This window comes from Gekko japonicus, unplaced genomic scaffold (genome assembly GCF_001447785.1).
Source record: "Gekko japonicus isolate JY-2015 unplaced genomic scaffold, Gekko_japonicus_V1.1 scaffold446, whole genome shotgun sequence".
In the NCBI taxonomy this organism is placed as follows: Eukaryota; Metazoa; Chordata; class Lepidosauria; order Squamata; family Gekkonidae; genus Gekko; species Gekko japonicus.
The window spans coordinates 691,341-707,079 of record NW_015168058.1 but is presented as its reverse complement, the minus strand read 5'-3'; the positions used below and the strand labels follow the sequence as shown (position 1 = coordinate 707,079).

At 46.4% G+C, this 15,739-nt stretch overlaps 1 protein-coding gene across 1 annotated transcript in view; it reads left to right on the top strand.

The window, feature by feature from the left end:
- The window catches only part of LOC107113208 (unconventional myosin-X-like), a 124,573-nt gene that overhangs the window by 66,549 nt on the left and 42,285 nt on the right, over positions 1–15,739 (top strand). Inside the window, 5 exon segments of the mRNA XM_015414503.1 lie at positions 4,191–4,490; positions 5,976–6,018; positions 8,479–8,826; positions 8,828–9,265; positions 14,229–14,352. Of these exon segments, the coding sequence (XP_015269989.1) occupies positions 4,191–4,490; positions 5,976–6,018; positions 8,479–8,826; positions 8,828–9,265; positions 14,229–14,352 (1,253 nt within the window).

The window sequence follows — 15,739 nt, the reverse complement described above, 5'->3', positions numbered from 1 at the left end:
CCCCCCGCGCTCTCCTTCCCCCTCCCCTCTCGAAAGCTGAGCCCTTCTAACAGGCCACTGCCTGCAGAGTCCCGTCTCTCCCTCCCCGGCCCCTCTCTGCTGCTGTGTTTCTCGTCCCCCATGAAGCTGTTCTCTGCAGATCCCTACCTCTCCCTGTCATGCTCTCAGCATTCATTGCTCTCACTGCTGCCTCCTGACAGTAGCACAAAGGCCCAGAAAGGTCTTCCTTCCTGATACTCCCGCTCTAGTTCCTGCTTCCTTGGGGGACACTCCTGGCTCCAGAGAAAGAAAGGACCTGCGACCAAGCTGGATCCTTCTTGCCGTTGCACACTGTCTTCTGCCTGGGCTCCCTCGTCCGTGCCTGTTTGCTGTTCGCTCTCCATATTCCACAGCGCGGGCCTCTGTCTCGGCTTGTTCTGGCAAATTGCTCTGCCTGCCCATTAAGGGAATCACCTGCCTTCCGCGGAGACTGGGGCTGCTGGAGCGGGGCCGCTCAGGCTGTTGTGTGCACCAGACAGTGCCGGAGCGGGTACTGGGCACCGGATGCAAAATGTTCTGAGGATCTCCTCTTTAATTTTTTTTTTTTTTTTAAAAACCAAGTGTCTAGCCTTCTTTAAGATTACAGAGGGAGACTTGGAAGTGCGTGGGCAGTGCCCTGGTATGAAATCATTGGTTGGGAGAAGGCAGGGTGGGGGGTGAGCAGAATTTCCAGCAGGTGGGGCTTCAACATACTGCATAGTCATGGTGAAGCAAACTATGCAAATATTCCAGATAGAGCTATACTACAGTGGCAGACATGGAATTTCTAAATTGTGAAAAGCCCTTTTGCTTCAGATTTGCTGGATTCTTCCTGTGTTTTGAGGGGGGCCATTATGGAAGGATGTATTCTGCAAGTTTTAAAAAATTGCACTGAGAACTGATATCCAGTGGCCAAAAACCTCTGAATTCTGTAATCTGATTATATTAGACAAGTATTTGCGTACAACTGTCTATTTTGAATAATCCAATTTGCTTCTGCTTAGAGAAAAAGGATCGGAGACCAAAGCAGAGCCAGATCTGCTGTTAAGCTAGCTCTGGCCGCAGATGTTGGGATACTATAAATGAGTCACAGATTGTCTATTCAGGAAGTGGGATGGTGCTTTTAGGGCTCCCTGCACTATAGTCTCTCGGGCCATATCTACCCTTGAGGCCCTGGCTGAAGGAAACCCTGCTCTGGCTTCTGAAGAGCCTTCTGAGCAGATGTCTTCAGCTCTTTAAAACCAGCCTTTCAGTGCCATCCTGCTCAATCCTGAGGCCTCGTCAGGATTTGTGCACACGCTTTCAAGCTTATCTCTGGAATGTCAACTGCTGTAAATCTGTGTCAAAAAACAAAACAAACCCCCCCCCATTTCTTTGGGTTAGGGTCACAGATTTGCAGATTACATGGTGCCCTGATAGTTGCTTCTCTTAAACTGCTTGACATTTTATGTAGCACTATGAATAGGTTCGATGAAACAGCAAAGTGTTTCTTGTTTCTCACATGGATACCTTTGTTAAACTGCAGCTGTCTCTGAATTCCTTGTACACATCTTGTCCACGTATTGCCACTGTCCTACAAAAATATTAATGTGAATTAATACCTACCAGTTCTTCAGTTTGATTCCCCCTTAACGGGGATGTCAGCCAGCTGGATTCCTTGTCCTAGCAACAGAGAGTCATATCATACACAGATGAAAGAACTAGCTCTCGATTGCCAGGAATGTTGATTTTGGAACCTAGAACCCAGTTATTTCCTGCATTTCTCTATCCCTGCAGGTTGGCTATGGAGAAAGGTAGTGCTGCTGGGCATGTCTGTCTAATAAAGCCCTGACTGTGTATCTGTGCTGAGGGGACCATGGCTTCTAGGCAGATGAGCTCCAACCCCACTGCCCATTAATCTTTGTATTTTAGGCTGGCGAGCAGCGTGACTGCACAGAAATGTCTATAGTGATTTAGACAGATGTTAGAAGAGAGCCAAGGCCTAAAATTACCCTCAGTGGATGGATGGATGGGAAAATGTGCCATTTTTTGTCATGTGGCTCCCTCGTATTGACAAAGTATCTGTACCCCCCAATGGTGGGTGTCTGCAGAGGCCCAACCACATCTGAGTGAATGAGCTCAAATGGTTCCTGCTTTGGAAAGGATTTTCTTGTGCTCTTAGCTAGGATGCAACAGGCACAGTTAGCTTGGTTGCATTCCACAAGATCAGTTCCACGCGTCAACTCTCTCCTTTCCATCTCTTTAATGGCTTGTGAATTTGCATGTCCTAGGCGATGATGCCAAAGGTAAATGCATTTGTCCTGTGAGTAGGATTCTCTGGGATTGACTGTGTGGTCCATCTCCTCTGGTACATTAGCATCAGAATAACATTTAGCTTCACAATCTGACATCAAAGCATCACTGTCATTTTTCACACTGTAAAGCTCATTGTGTTTGTTTGCAATGAGACATGTTTGTCCATTTTTCTTTTTTTTTCAAAAAAATTTTATTTTGGATTTACATGTTCAACATTTAAAAAACATTCCCTCTTCATATCCATTTCACACATTACCTCCCTCCCCCCTTTGGTTGGCTTCCCGCAATGCTTCCCCCTGCCCCCAAACATATTTATATTTCAAGGTAACTATCTCTCTTACAGTTCAAAAATTTCTAAATTTCAACTCTAATAATTTTCTAAATACAATATAGTGTTTTTAACATCCCAGTTTCTTTCTAAATATTCTTTAAAATCTTTCCACTCCTCAAAAAAGTCTTTATCTTCTTTATTGTTCAACTTTTTCGTTAATTTATCCATTTCTGCCATATATAGAACTTTTTGTATCCATTCCCATTTATCCGGTATTTTCTCCTGTTTCCAGCATTGAGCATAAATCATTCTTGCCCTGGTAATTAAATACCATAGCAGTGTCTTTTTTTCTACATTAACTTCCTTCATCTTAAGACCTAGAAGTAGTATCTCTGGTTCTTTCTTAAAATTACATTTCAAAATTTTTTGCATTTCTTCGTGAATTTCTGTCCAAAAACTCACAGCTTTGTCATAAGTCCACCACATGTGATAAAAAGAGCCCTCTTTTTTTACATTTCCAGCATTTGTTAGACATGTTTACATTAATATTTGCTATTTTCTTTGGAGTCATGTACCACCTATACATCATTTTATAACAATTTTCTTTAACATTTGTACATGTTGATATTTTAATAGAATTTTTCCACAAATATTCCCAAGATGACATAGTCACCTCCTTATTCATGTTTACAGCCCATTTAAGCATTTGTTCTTTAACTGACTCATCTTCAGTAAACCATTTTAACAGGACTTTATATAAATTTGATATCATTTTCTTTCCTTTTGCCTCCCATACTCCCTCAATTTCATTTTTTTCCTTATCGTTTTTTATCAATTCTAAATAAATCGACAATTTGTGCATAATTTAGCCAATCATAATCAAAGTCTAGCTCCTCTCTCTTTTTCATCACAAAGTCTTTTCCTTCTTTTTTCAAAATATCTTTATACGGCAACCAATCTTTGCCTTTATGTCTCGAATATGGTGTGATTACTTCTGCAGGTACAATCCAAAGTGGTCTTGCTTCATAGAAAAATCTTTTCGACGGACAAGCATGTCTTTTGTCACCTCAAAGTTCTTGCACTTTTCTCTGCTGAGTTTGGTGTAGTGGTTAAGTGCGCGGACTCTAATCTGGGAGAACCGGGTTTGATTCCCCACTCCTCCACTTGCACCTGGCTGGATGGCCTTGGGCAAGCCTTAGCTCAGATAAGAGCTGTCCTTGGAAAAGAGCAGTTTCTGTCAAGAGCTCTCTCAGCTCCACCCACCTCACAGGGTGTCTGTTGTGGGGAGGGGGAGGGAAAGGAGTTTGTGAGTCGCTCTGAGACACCTTTGGGTAGTGAAGGGCGGGGTATAAATCCAATCTCTTCTTCTCTTCTTCTTCTCTTCTAAGAGAAAGAAGCCTAGAATGCTCTCAAAATTAAGAAAACAGGTGGGTGACAGACGCAAGGGAAAGGATGGGGGCGGGAAACCCTTTTTTGAGAGAGAGAGTGGCTGTGGTTGTGCTTGATGCCATGTGACTCAGACCATGTCAAGGCAGATTCTCGGGAAGCGCTGGTGAGGGCTGACTGCTGATTGAGCGTAACCTCCATCTTCCTCCTTTTGATTCAGAAAGAGATACCAAAGGGTCCTTGCAAGTGCTGTAATCATCCAGAAGAATTACCGTGCTCACTTCTGGAAGAAGTCCCTCCTGCGTCTGAAGGCCGCTGCCATTGTTCTACAGAAGCACTGGCGTGGACAGCTGGCACGAAGCCTCTATCAACACCTGTTACAGGAAGAGCAGAGGCAGAGGCAGGAAGCCGAGGAGCAGAGGCGGCAGGAGGAAGAGAGGATTAAAAAGGAGGAAGAGGAAAGACAATGGCAAGAAGAGAGGGAGCATAAGATGAAGCAGGAGGAGGAGGAGGAGAAACGGTACAAGGCAGCTCTATTTCTGAGACACAGTTCTTTCAAAGAGCAGCTGTGATGCTAAATCTGAATTTGGGCTGTGCCACTTCAGTCTGCAGGTGGCAGTTTGCATGACCGAGGACTCTTTCACATGAAAGCAATTCCAGGAACATAAAAAACAGACTGGCAGGAAGAAGTATGGTAGTTTAGCCTTCTCCTTGATATGTGTTTGATTCCCCCACCACCACCATGGGGGGGTATTCAATTGTTTGAGCCACACCTGCAGACTGAAATGGTGCTGTCCAAACCCGGCTTTACCATCTGCTGTATGTGAAAACTAGGCCTTCGGCAGCCTGCTGATGATATGAAGTGCTGTGAGTACACAGCACTTAAAAAAACAAAATCTATATAACCAGATGATGCTCAAAGGGGGTCTTACCTACTACATTTTGCAAGACATTTCTGCATAATCACAACTCTGCAAAGTCAGGGGAAGGGACAAAGAGCCATGCAGAGCTCTGAAGTCCTAGAAATCACCCTTCCCCCCTCCTCCAGGGTCTCTCCGTACATTTTTGAGCCCAGCTTCACTCCCCAAGCCAGTACCAAATTCCACATCTGTGGAATTGTGGGATATACATAGCTCTATATCATCCAGATGGCAGCTGTCTGTGCTCCTGGGTTGGTGTGATACCACTAGTTCCGGACCCCCTTTCCTGGAACACTCTTGTGCTCTGCGAAGAAATATAGCTGTGCCAGCTGCACAACCTGGTGTGTTCCCATGATGGTTTCTGCAAGCCAAGGAACATCACTGAAGTTCACTTTAGAGGCGCTGAAATACTATACCCAGTCCCTGAAATGATACCTTTATGGGCATACCTGGAGTCTGTGAGGGGGGTCTGAGAACCAAACCAGATGAGATGCAGGAAGAGCTGTGTCTTCCCCTGTTTTGCTGTGATATTTCCCAAACCTGATTTGGTCCAGTCTCTTTGGGATGATCACAGCCAAAGAGACTTTGCATGCTGTGTGGAATGAAATATGCATATTTTGTTGTTGTTGATCCAAAGAACTTTCTGAACACCCAGTCCTTCAGTCTGGTGCAATATAACGAATCCCCTTGGTTTAGGAGTTTTGTTGTGGCTCACTTAATTTTTAACTAGTCTCGTATATGGGCAACTGAGATACCATTACAATTAAATTTAAGTACAATTAAAGACTTCATTGATATCAGAAGTAGCAAACACAAAATCATATCACAAGCCTGGTCTTTTTAGCAGCGGCTCTTTCTCGTGCAGGGTGTTGACAGAAGTGACAAACGGGCTGGGGGGGGCGGTCAGTGCCCCATTGTCACGCCCCCCCCATCACAGCGCTCCCAATCCCCTCTGTGTGGAAAGGCAGAGCAAAGCAGGACAGGGGGAGGGTGCAAGTGTCCCATAACCCCCCTCATGCAACCTCTGGCACGCTGGACTGTGCGAGTTATTGATGGAGGGGGTGTTTTTTTTGTTCTTTTTTGAGCAGAGGAAAAGAGCAGCTGGAAGCCAGACTGCAGATGGCGCAGGTAGGTTCTCATTTGTTGTGTCTTTTCTTTCAGGGCTCAGCAACAGAAGACAAGAACATATTTGCAGCTGCGTTCCTTTTAATAATAATAATAACCTAACTAAACAGCATGATTTCCCTTGGGTTCCTCATGGTGAAACGCGTGTTGTAAATTCCATGCTCTGAACTCAGTTCCATGAGTACGTGGGGCCTGACTTGGATTGGGGCCACAGCACACCCGGGGGGTGGGGGGAGTGTTTTCCCATACCATTTTCCTGACCTGAAATAGCTCCCCTTTGGGGGCCACAATTTGCTCTGTTGGTAACAACATGTGTACTGATGGGGCACGTGTAGGTTTTCTCAAAGGGGCAATTCCAGGTGAGAAAACAGTTTAGGAAGGGAAGGCATGACCCTTTTCTCTCCAATTTGAGCCCACACATGCTTGGGAATTAGATTCCCAGCACAGAACTTGCATCACACATTAGATCACAGAGACCTGAGGAAGACCAGGAAAAGTGTAATGTAGTTAGGCCTTCAGGGCATGGTTTGTGGGATGCATTCCCATGTTATATTGCTTTGCTGATACCATCAGTTTAGATATGATACCTTGCCACTCTTGCTTCCTTCCATCCAGAGGCCTGAGCAAAAAGAGCACTTAACTAAACATGCACAGCACGTGTTTCTTTCTATAAGTGGACTTATTTGCATATGGTTCCTTTATAGAGTGACTTATCCGGTCACTCATCGTCGGCTCCATTGCCACATATTGTTATTTAGGATGGAGGTGGAGGAGGAAAGCGCCATCAGGTCACAGCTGGTGACCCCGTAGGGTTTTCAAGACAAGAGGCCTTCAGAGGTGGTTTGCCATTGCCTGCCATTGCTTGCCTCTGTGTCAAAACCCTGGTATTCCTTGGAGGCCTCCCATCCAAATATTAGCCAGGGCCAACCCTGCTTAGCTTCCGAGAGCTGACAAGATCAGTCTAGCCCTTCTCTTGTTTCTATTAGCTTCATTTGTGGGTGTGCATTTTTTAACACACCCCCCCCCCCGGTTTGGGTATATTGAACAGGAAAAAATAACGGGGTTTCCCAGAAAATCCCAGATCCCAATACCTGTGCAGTATACCACATTTTTTTTCTGGGTCCAATAGACCCAAGAATGAAAAAATGGAGGGGGGGGGGATCGCACACCAGAAGCTATGCCCCTCGGGCACAGCTGATCCTGGGTAGATTTCTCACGCAGCGCCTGCCTCTTGCTGTTTTCGGTTCTACTGGCAATTCTTCAATATATCCAGGATTTTATTGGGATTTTTTGTTTGTGTTGTTTTCCTGAGAAAACCTGGATACAATTGGGATGCCAAGAAACCAATAAGGTACTTTTCAGGTGTATTTTCGGCTCAGGTAGATCCTCTAGCTGCATTTATGGTCTGCCTTTCTCACTGGGGCTCAAGGCGGATTACAGATATGATAAGAACTGTTCACTCAGTCAGCAAGTGAATGACCAAGTATGATAAAAACATTTGAATCTAGCAACAACGATTCTTATTAAAACAGAGCTAAGCAGTGGGGTTGGGCAGATTGCAGGTCTGAGAAAGACTTCAGTTGATTAGCAAATGGAGTACAAAATATTATGAAACAATTCAGTGTAGCAGCAAAGATTCTTAATACAACAAAATAGCAGTGAAATAAACAATAGTTTTTAAAAGAGTTTAAAGTAGTCTGAAAGACTACTGTGTCATTTCTTTTGCCCCAGTATCACCTCTGGTCAAATACGATTTTGAAACAGTACAAACACCCACAAAAATTCATGTTCTAGAGGAGAGAAATGGATGAATGTAGACGCTGCAAACTGTCAGACTCCTGGACAAAGTTACTCTCAACAACACTCTCTGGCTGTGATTTGTTTATTGAGAAATAGTCATGTCCCAGGCCAGACCAGTACTGTGTCAGAACTGGGGTTCTGGCGGGAGAATCCACAGATATAGATGGTTCAAACTAAACCCTCCAAGTACATCCAATCACACTCCGCAAACATCCCGCCTAGCTTTCGCACTCCTACACCCCCCCCACCACCTGTGAATATATGGACCCCTTATCTAAAACAGCAAAGCAGGCACAGCTTGGCTTCGAGGTTGTCCCTGGTCAAGGGAGGTATCTTGAGAAAAGTACGTCGCCTATGATAGAGCAGTTCATACACTCAGCCACTCACACACCCCTCAAGAGTTTACTTCCCCTTACAGATCATGGCAAACTAGAGAACGAGTTTGACACAAACACTGATCCTCTTTTAGACCATCTTCAGCTTTTGGGAGCAAAATATGATCATGTATCTCCAGCCTTAGAACAGTTAGAAGGAATGTTGAAATTTAAGGAAGTAGAGTGAGTCAGACATTCATCGGTGGGGCATCTTCTGATTTATTAGACCTGTTGATTCATCACTGAAGCGAATGCTGTTGAATGCTTTACTTAATACCATTTCTTCCAGGTGGAGGTGTTCAGGACTCAAGAAGAAGGCCAACCATTGCAAGAAGAGGAACAGCGTCAGATGGAGGAGATCCTGAGGCTAGAAAGGGAGATTGAGAAATTGCAGTGGCAGCAGAAGGCAGACCGTGTTTCCATTGCCTGTGAAAATACCAAGAACGAGATAAAGCGCCAGCGGGAAGAGGAGATTCAGAGGCTGGAGAAGGAGGCTTCCCGGGTGGCGCAGGAATTCTTGGAGCTGCTTGACTTTGGAAACCTGGACAAGAGCGTGCAAGGTCTGGAGTGTTCTCTTTCCAATGAAGGAACCCTCAACATTGAGTACAGTCTTGTGGCTCCTCTGGCTGAAGAAGAAAGAGGATGAAGGTTTTCTTGCTGACGAAGAGGGGCCACCTGTCCCCAGCCCAAGCCTGTTGAACCAAGGCAGCGCCAGAACCAGTGATAATTACTATTCAGAGGAGGAGCACACATCTCCAAGTGTGCCATTTCTTATGAAGGGCGAAGGAGGAGAGGGCAACTCTCTGGTTTTTTCTACAGAGAGACCTATAAGTCCTGAGAAACAGCACATGGAAAGCATTTACCACACCGTCTCTGAAATCCTGCCTGGTGACAATGGGGATGGGGAAGATCCAATTTACAGCTTGCCTCCAGATGTGGAGTCCGACTATGACCATGAAGAATTTGATGGCAATGGAGGCATTGGCAGCACTTCCGCCCAGCCCCTAAATGGGGGCAAGGTCTTGCACAATTCCCACAGCAATGGCATGGACTCCAACCCTGGGAGTTTGGACTCGGTGAGAACTTTTATTTTTACTTTTAAGTGGGAAGCATTCCTTTCTTCATCTTTCCTGAGTCTTTTGGCATCTCCATATGCTCTTTTGTTGCTAGTTAATTTGCTCCTTGGGGATAAAAGTGCCGTAACACATCTCTGCCTGCAGTCCTGAGACCACAGAAAGTCGTCAGCTCAAAATCACAGCTGGTGTTATTTCATCACACTTATTAACCTATTTCTGTTACTCCCATCTGTGGGATCATCCAGGCCATTTTTCATAACTTTCCAGTTCTTATGATATAGCAGCAATTTCCCACATTGGTGTCACTGGCCCATTTAATCAGCATGCTACTATTTTGATTTCCCAGGCTGCTAACAAAAATAGTGAATAAAATATGTCCCAGAATTGATTCTGGAACAGTGCCACTTCTTACATCACACATGCTGGCCGGCCCAGTCCCTTTAATCTGTTGGTTGCCTTACCCATCTGTAGCATTATTTCCTACCATGCTGTGCTTGCCCATGAAATGCTAAGGGCCTACTTGCACAGTTGCCTGTTCTAATGCTATAAATGTGCACATTTCCAGCTTGTTCTGTACAACTTCCCTTAAAGTAGTGTTTTTGTTTTGGAAAGTTGTATTTTTCAAGAATGGCAAATAATCCCTACCATTGCCGGAAACAGCGGTCTCCATTGTCAAGCCAACCCCTCCCCAGCTCTAGCATCCTGTGCCCCCCCCCCCAGGGAGCACCTGTACATTTCCTGTGGGCTGGAGAGACCTTGGGGGGGGGGAAACATAAATATGGTGAAATACATTAACATAAAGATTATGTTACAGCAGCCCCTTCAAAGTGTATCTGAACTGGCAACATGTTTATCAATGCTTAAGAGTCTAAGAACAATAAAAAAAACCCAGATTACGAAAAAAGCTCCCATTTCAAGATTAAAGAAGAAATTCCACCTTTAAAATATAGATGGTAAAACACCTTATGGCAAAAGAAAGGTGCACACAACTCCTCGTGGGTTTGGGTTGTGCTGCTAGTGACTAGCTGTTCCCATGTTGGATGCGATGAGCAGGATGGGTGGTGATGCCTGAGCCCGAGCCAAGTCTGTGGCAGTCGGTTTGCGGTGGAGGTTGGCCAGGCACACGTGCGTCACAAAAGCCCCCACCACCAAACCCCCCCCCCCCGGGGGGGGGGGGTTCCTCCCATTTTTTTCTGAGTACTTTTTCACTTCTTTCAGTTTTCCAATGGAAAAATCGAGAAATTTGGGGGAACACTAAAAAAACAACAACCCTTCTATGAAATATTTTATCCTTTTTCCTTTAAAAACAAAAATGAAGTGCCATAACTGTAGCCCTCTTCCTAGCTGTCCTTCTAATTAACGCACGGCCACTTCCTTGGAGGTTCTTGCAAGCAGCCATGTCGTCCCCACCCCCACCCCGTACATATCCCCTTCTTACTTGCCAGAAGCCTGTCCCTCTTGGTGTTTCTCTCCTCTGGTCTCTTGTCGAAGAAATATATCAGGGAGGTAATCCATTTCTTCATCACGCTTTCTGTATCACATCCGTGAGCCCAACTATTGTCAACACTGTTTATTTTTCCAGTTATATCAGGGACAGGAAAGATAGCCATGTTGATGTGAGTCTTTGCAATGTTTATCCCGTTTATAATGATTTCTAGACATTAAGGGTCCTGGAAGCAGCTGTTTGTTTAAATAGGTCTCTCAGTCTATTCAGACCTTTTTCCATGCGATTGTTTGTATGTGGCTTTCTAAAACTGGGGCAAGAGGGGCTGCCTGCGCACAGACCACTCAGGGATCCCGTCAGGAGCACTTTCACTAGCTACCTGAGGATGTTGGGAGGGCAGCAGGCTTCTCCCAGGAGCTGACATTAATGTGCAGAGCATAGCTAAGCAGGCGTGTACAACAAGTGCCCAAAGGGACAGGAGTGCCTTCGCCTGTCAGGAGAGAGAAGACTGATGGGGGGGGCTCGTGCAGGCATGATAAGGAGCTTGGGAGTACTTTATTTGCAACTGTACTATGCTTGTGTGTGTTTGAAGGCCAAACAACTTGTTCTGATGGAGTCTCCTGTGTGCAGGCAGCTCTGAAGCTGGGCAAATTACTCCCCCACCCCAGGCTGTTTCAGCTTGGGGAAATGGCACAGAGGGGAAGGCGGGAGCTGCACAGCCTGCCCCCCCCCTGCACCAAAGGACTCCTGAGGACTTTAGAAACGGCATTGCCCACAGCTGCTGTATAAATGTGGGCGACCCAGACCCAGCTTCTCAAACAACGTAATGGGCGTCCGTGGGAAGAGAGTCGGTTCCATTGTGCTTTTAACAAACAGGCTGTCAAAGCAGGATGCAGCTCTGTTCATTTTTGGCCTGCTGTAAAGGCAGTCTCACTTCTCCATAAGTGGTGAGAAACAAAGAATGCCTGATTTCCCCCCCCCCTTTGCGCTGCCCATCTGCACACCAGATTCCTTTCACATGATCTGCTGCTGGAGTCCAGTGCTCCCTCTAAGCTGTGGAGTCTTGTGAGCAAAAATTGGTCAGACTCCTGGACAAAGTTACTCTCAACAACACTCTCTAGCAGTGGTTTGTTTATGGAGAAATAATCATGTTCCGGGCCAGACCTGCACCGTGTCAAAACTGAGGATCTGGCGGGAGAACCCAAAGATATAGACAGTTTTTATTTATTTATTTTATCCTTGAGTGTATATCCCGCCCTCCCCGAAGGCTCAGGGCGGCTCACAAGGGGCACGGATGCCCAGGTTAAGACACTAAAACAATACAGAATAGTATAAAATACAATAAATACAGTTTGCTAAAAATTACTTTACAGTGCTCCAAAAATAGTTAACTATGAAATTCAAGATGGGGTTCTAAAATTATTTATACTAGAATAAAAGCAACAGTAATAACAATATATAGCAGCAATAGTATACATCCCTACAGCGTTGTCCTCTGCCAGGAACGTCTCGCGCCCCCAATAGTACCTGCTCTGAAGATGGTCAATTTGCGGGAATAAAGAGGGGGACGCAGATGGAATGATGGTAACAATGGTGACGTAATGATGATGGCGTAATGATGGTGGCGGCGGCCCCTATTCGAAAGCCTGGCGGAAGAGCTCCGTTTTACAGGCCCTGCGTAACTGCACCAAGTCCCACAGGGCCCGGATCTCTTCTGGGAGCTCATTCCACCTTGTAGGAGCCGCCACCAAAAACGCCCTGGCCCTGGTAACCACATGTTTGATGTTTCTGGGGCCTGGAATGTCCAGGAGATTTTGGTTCCCCAACCGTAGTGCCCTTGGGGGAACATGCGGGGAGAGGCGGTCCCTAAGGTAAGCCGGACCCTGACCATATAGGGCTTTTATTGTTAAAACCAGCAGTTTGAAGCGAATCCGGTATGCCATTGGCAGCCAGTGCAGCGATTTCAGCACAAGCCGGATGTGATCCCGTCTAGTAAGACCCATCAACAGCCTGGCTGCAGCATTCTGCACTAGCTGCAGCTTCCGAATTTGCGACAAAGGCAGCCCCATGTAGAGAGCGTTACAGTAGTCTAGCCTCGAGGTGACCGTCGCATGGATCACTGTAGCCAGGTCATCTCGGTCGAGGAAAGGAACCAACTGCCGCACCAGCCGAAGATGATAAAAGGCTGACTTGGCAGTGGCTGCCACCTGGGCCTCCATTGTTAAGGAGGAGTCCAGGAGCTCACCCAAACTCCTAACCTCCGACGCTGGCACCAAAGGCGCCCCGTCGAAGGTTGGGAGAGGGAGCCCCAACCTCGAGCCGATCCGACTCAGGCCCAGGACCTCCGTCTTTGCCGGGTTTAGTTTCAGCGGACTCAGTCTGAGCCAACCAGCCACGGCCTGTAATGCCCGATGAAGGTCCTCCGGGGTGGAGTCCCCCAGTTCAAATGATGTCCCCCCCCTTCAAGTATCCAATCACATTCTGTAATCGACCTGCCTGGCTTTCGCGCTTCTACATCCCCCCACCACCTGTGAGTACATGAATTCCTTATCTAAGACAGCGAAGCAGGCACAGCTTTGGCTTCGAGGTCATCCCTGGTAGAAGGGAGGTATCTTAGAGTTACATCACCTATGATAGAGCAGTTCACACACTCAGCCATTCACACACCCCTTCAGGAATTTCCCTTCCCCCATAATTCATGGCAAACTAGAGACAGAGTTTGAAAAAACTCTGCTTTGTGAGCTACTGGCATTCAAGTTGTGAGTGAATGATTTGGCTGCTGCATAAATTAGTTTGCTCTGTAGCCATCCTTCCTGAGCTATGCCAAAAATATGTGAGCCGGAGGCTAAAAAACTGTGGGCTAGCTCACACTAACTCAGCTTAGAGGGAACACTGGTTCCGACAATGTTTTCTGATTTTCTTAAAGTTCACATGTAATGACCAGACAAAGGAACTGTATGTGAACAGAAACTTTTGAGGAAGGAATTGAGGATGAGGGAGGGCTTCTAATGTCCTGGCCCCACTGCTGGACCTCCTGAGGGCCCCTGGTATTTCTGGCCCCTGTGTGACACAGAAGAGTGTTGGACTGGATGGGCCTTTGGCCTGATGCAACATTGGCGTCTCTTGTGTTCTTATGTTCTTATGAAGACCATAACATGAGATGCAAGATTAGCTGAGTGTTGGTTTGCATGTTCCTGTACAAAAACAGCTCTGTCCCCTGCCGATGCATTCCGTTATCAGGTTGGGGCAAGGTGCAGAAGCTGAGGTGGTTTGAACTTCAGGGGATTATTGCAGTAGACTCTTAAAATTCTGTGACTGAGTAAAAGGCACTTATTGGCAACGGTGGAGCCAGCTTCTGGCCGTAGCCCTCATCCCATCTAGTCAGGGCTCCATTTCTGGCTCCCACTCGTGTAGAAGAGGACGTGTGATTTGACCACATGGGAGGGGCTAGTCTAAATTTGTGTCTGCCAGATTGTGTCTGCTTTGTTTCCATAAGGTAACGATTCCTTTTGCTCCTAGTTCCTAGATAGTGAGGAGGAAGGCGATGCTTACATGGACACAGATGAAGAATTCTGTGGTGGCCGGGTAACCATGCTCAATGGATCAGGGCCGGCCTATTTTCACAGCTATCTCTACATGAAGGGTAAGCTGCTTCATCAGGCCCAGAAGGTCAAGGAGGAACTTCTGTCTCATCTCCCAATCCCTTCTAATTTAAAAGAAAAAATACTTTCACTCTGCCTTTTCCCCCAAAGCAAGACCTAAAGTTGTTTACGGCAGACAACACAATAAGCAGCACTAAAAATTTCCTTAAGTACTTTCCCTTTTTCCATTTTGAAATCCCAGATCAAAATCCATATTTCTGTGTCAAGAAGGGATTTAGAAAGAACACGTGGCTGAAACAGGTTTGTAGTGGTGATACCAGTATAGTAAGTGGGTAGTGATATGTGGTGCCGGAGGACCAGATGTCTGCAATCTGCAGCTGGCTGTGCATCTGCCTGGGCCATATTGTGCATGTACAGACAATAACAGTGTTCCGTCATGTGGAGGAGCTCTTGTGCAAGAGGAACACGCTTAATTTTTCCTTGCACTTTGGTCACCAGGAGAGCAGTTTTTCACTGGGGTTTGTTGGGGTTTGCTGAAATCCAAAAATCTTCCCCCTTCCCACTTACTCATGACCAGCACTACTATGATAATAGTGTGCCTTTTGGTATATTTGCTTCAAGCACCTTTCGGATGTAGTTTCCATCCCATTCCACTTTGAAACGATATTGCTGATATTGCTTTATCATATTTATATTTCTTTCTTCCCCTAAGAAGCATCAGGGCTAGCATGCAGGACGGGTGGTCATCACAAACCCCCGGGGGCAGGTTAGATGAACAGCCGGAGACTTGTCTAAAGGCTACTCAAGTGAGCCTCATCACTAAATGTGGGTTTGAATCCTGATCCATCCGCCACACCACTTCTGTTACACTATCTTTACTGAAACAAGGCTGTCAGAGCAACTTCCATTACATTTGTACAGTGTTAACTATTGATAACGATGGTATTAGCACTCATATCTCTCTAGTGCTAATGATAATGCTAGTGCTGTGTCCTAAAAAGGAGATCCTCTGTATGAGCCCTTTTGTAGGGATGCCAGCCTCCAGGTGGGGCCTGGGGATCCCCCAGAATTACGGCTCATTTCCAGACTACAGAGATAAGTTTCCCTGGGGGAAAAGGATGCTTTGGAGGGCGGGCCCTATGGCATTGTACCCCACTGAGGTGGTCCCTGTCTTCCCCAGGCTCCATTCCCAGATCTCCAAGAGTTCTCCAACCTGAATCTGGCAGTTCTACCTACCCATCCTCTGCCAGTGGCCGGGGGGGGGGGATACAAAAACTGAGGGTCACGGTAGGGCTGCCAAGTGGCAGCGGGGGATCTGCTGCGGGGACGGCGACACACGTTGCACCCGCCATCGCCAGGATGTGACGCTACGCGTCGCTCTGGCAACGTCCCGTTGCCAGAGCGACGCGTAGCGTCACATCCTGGCGA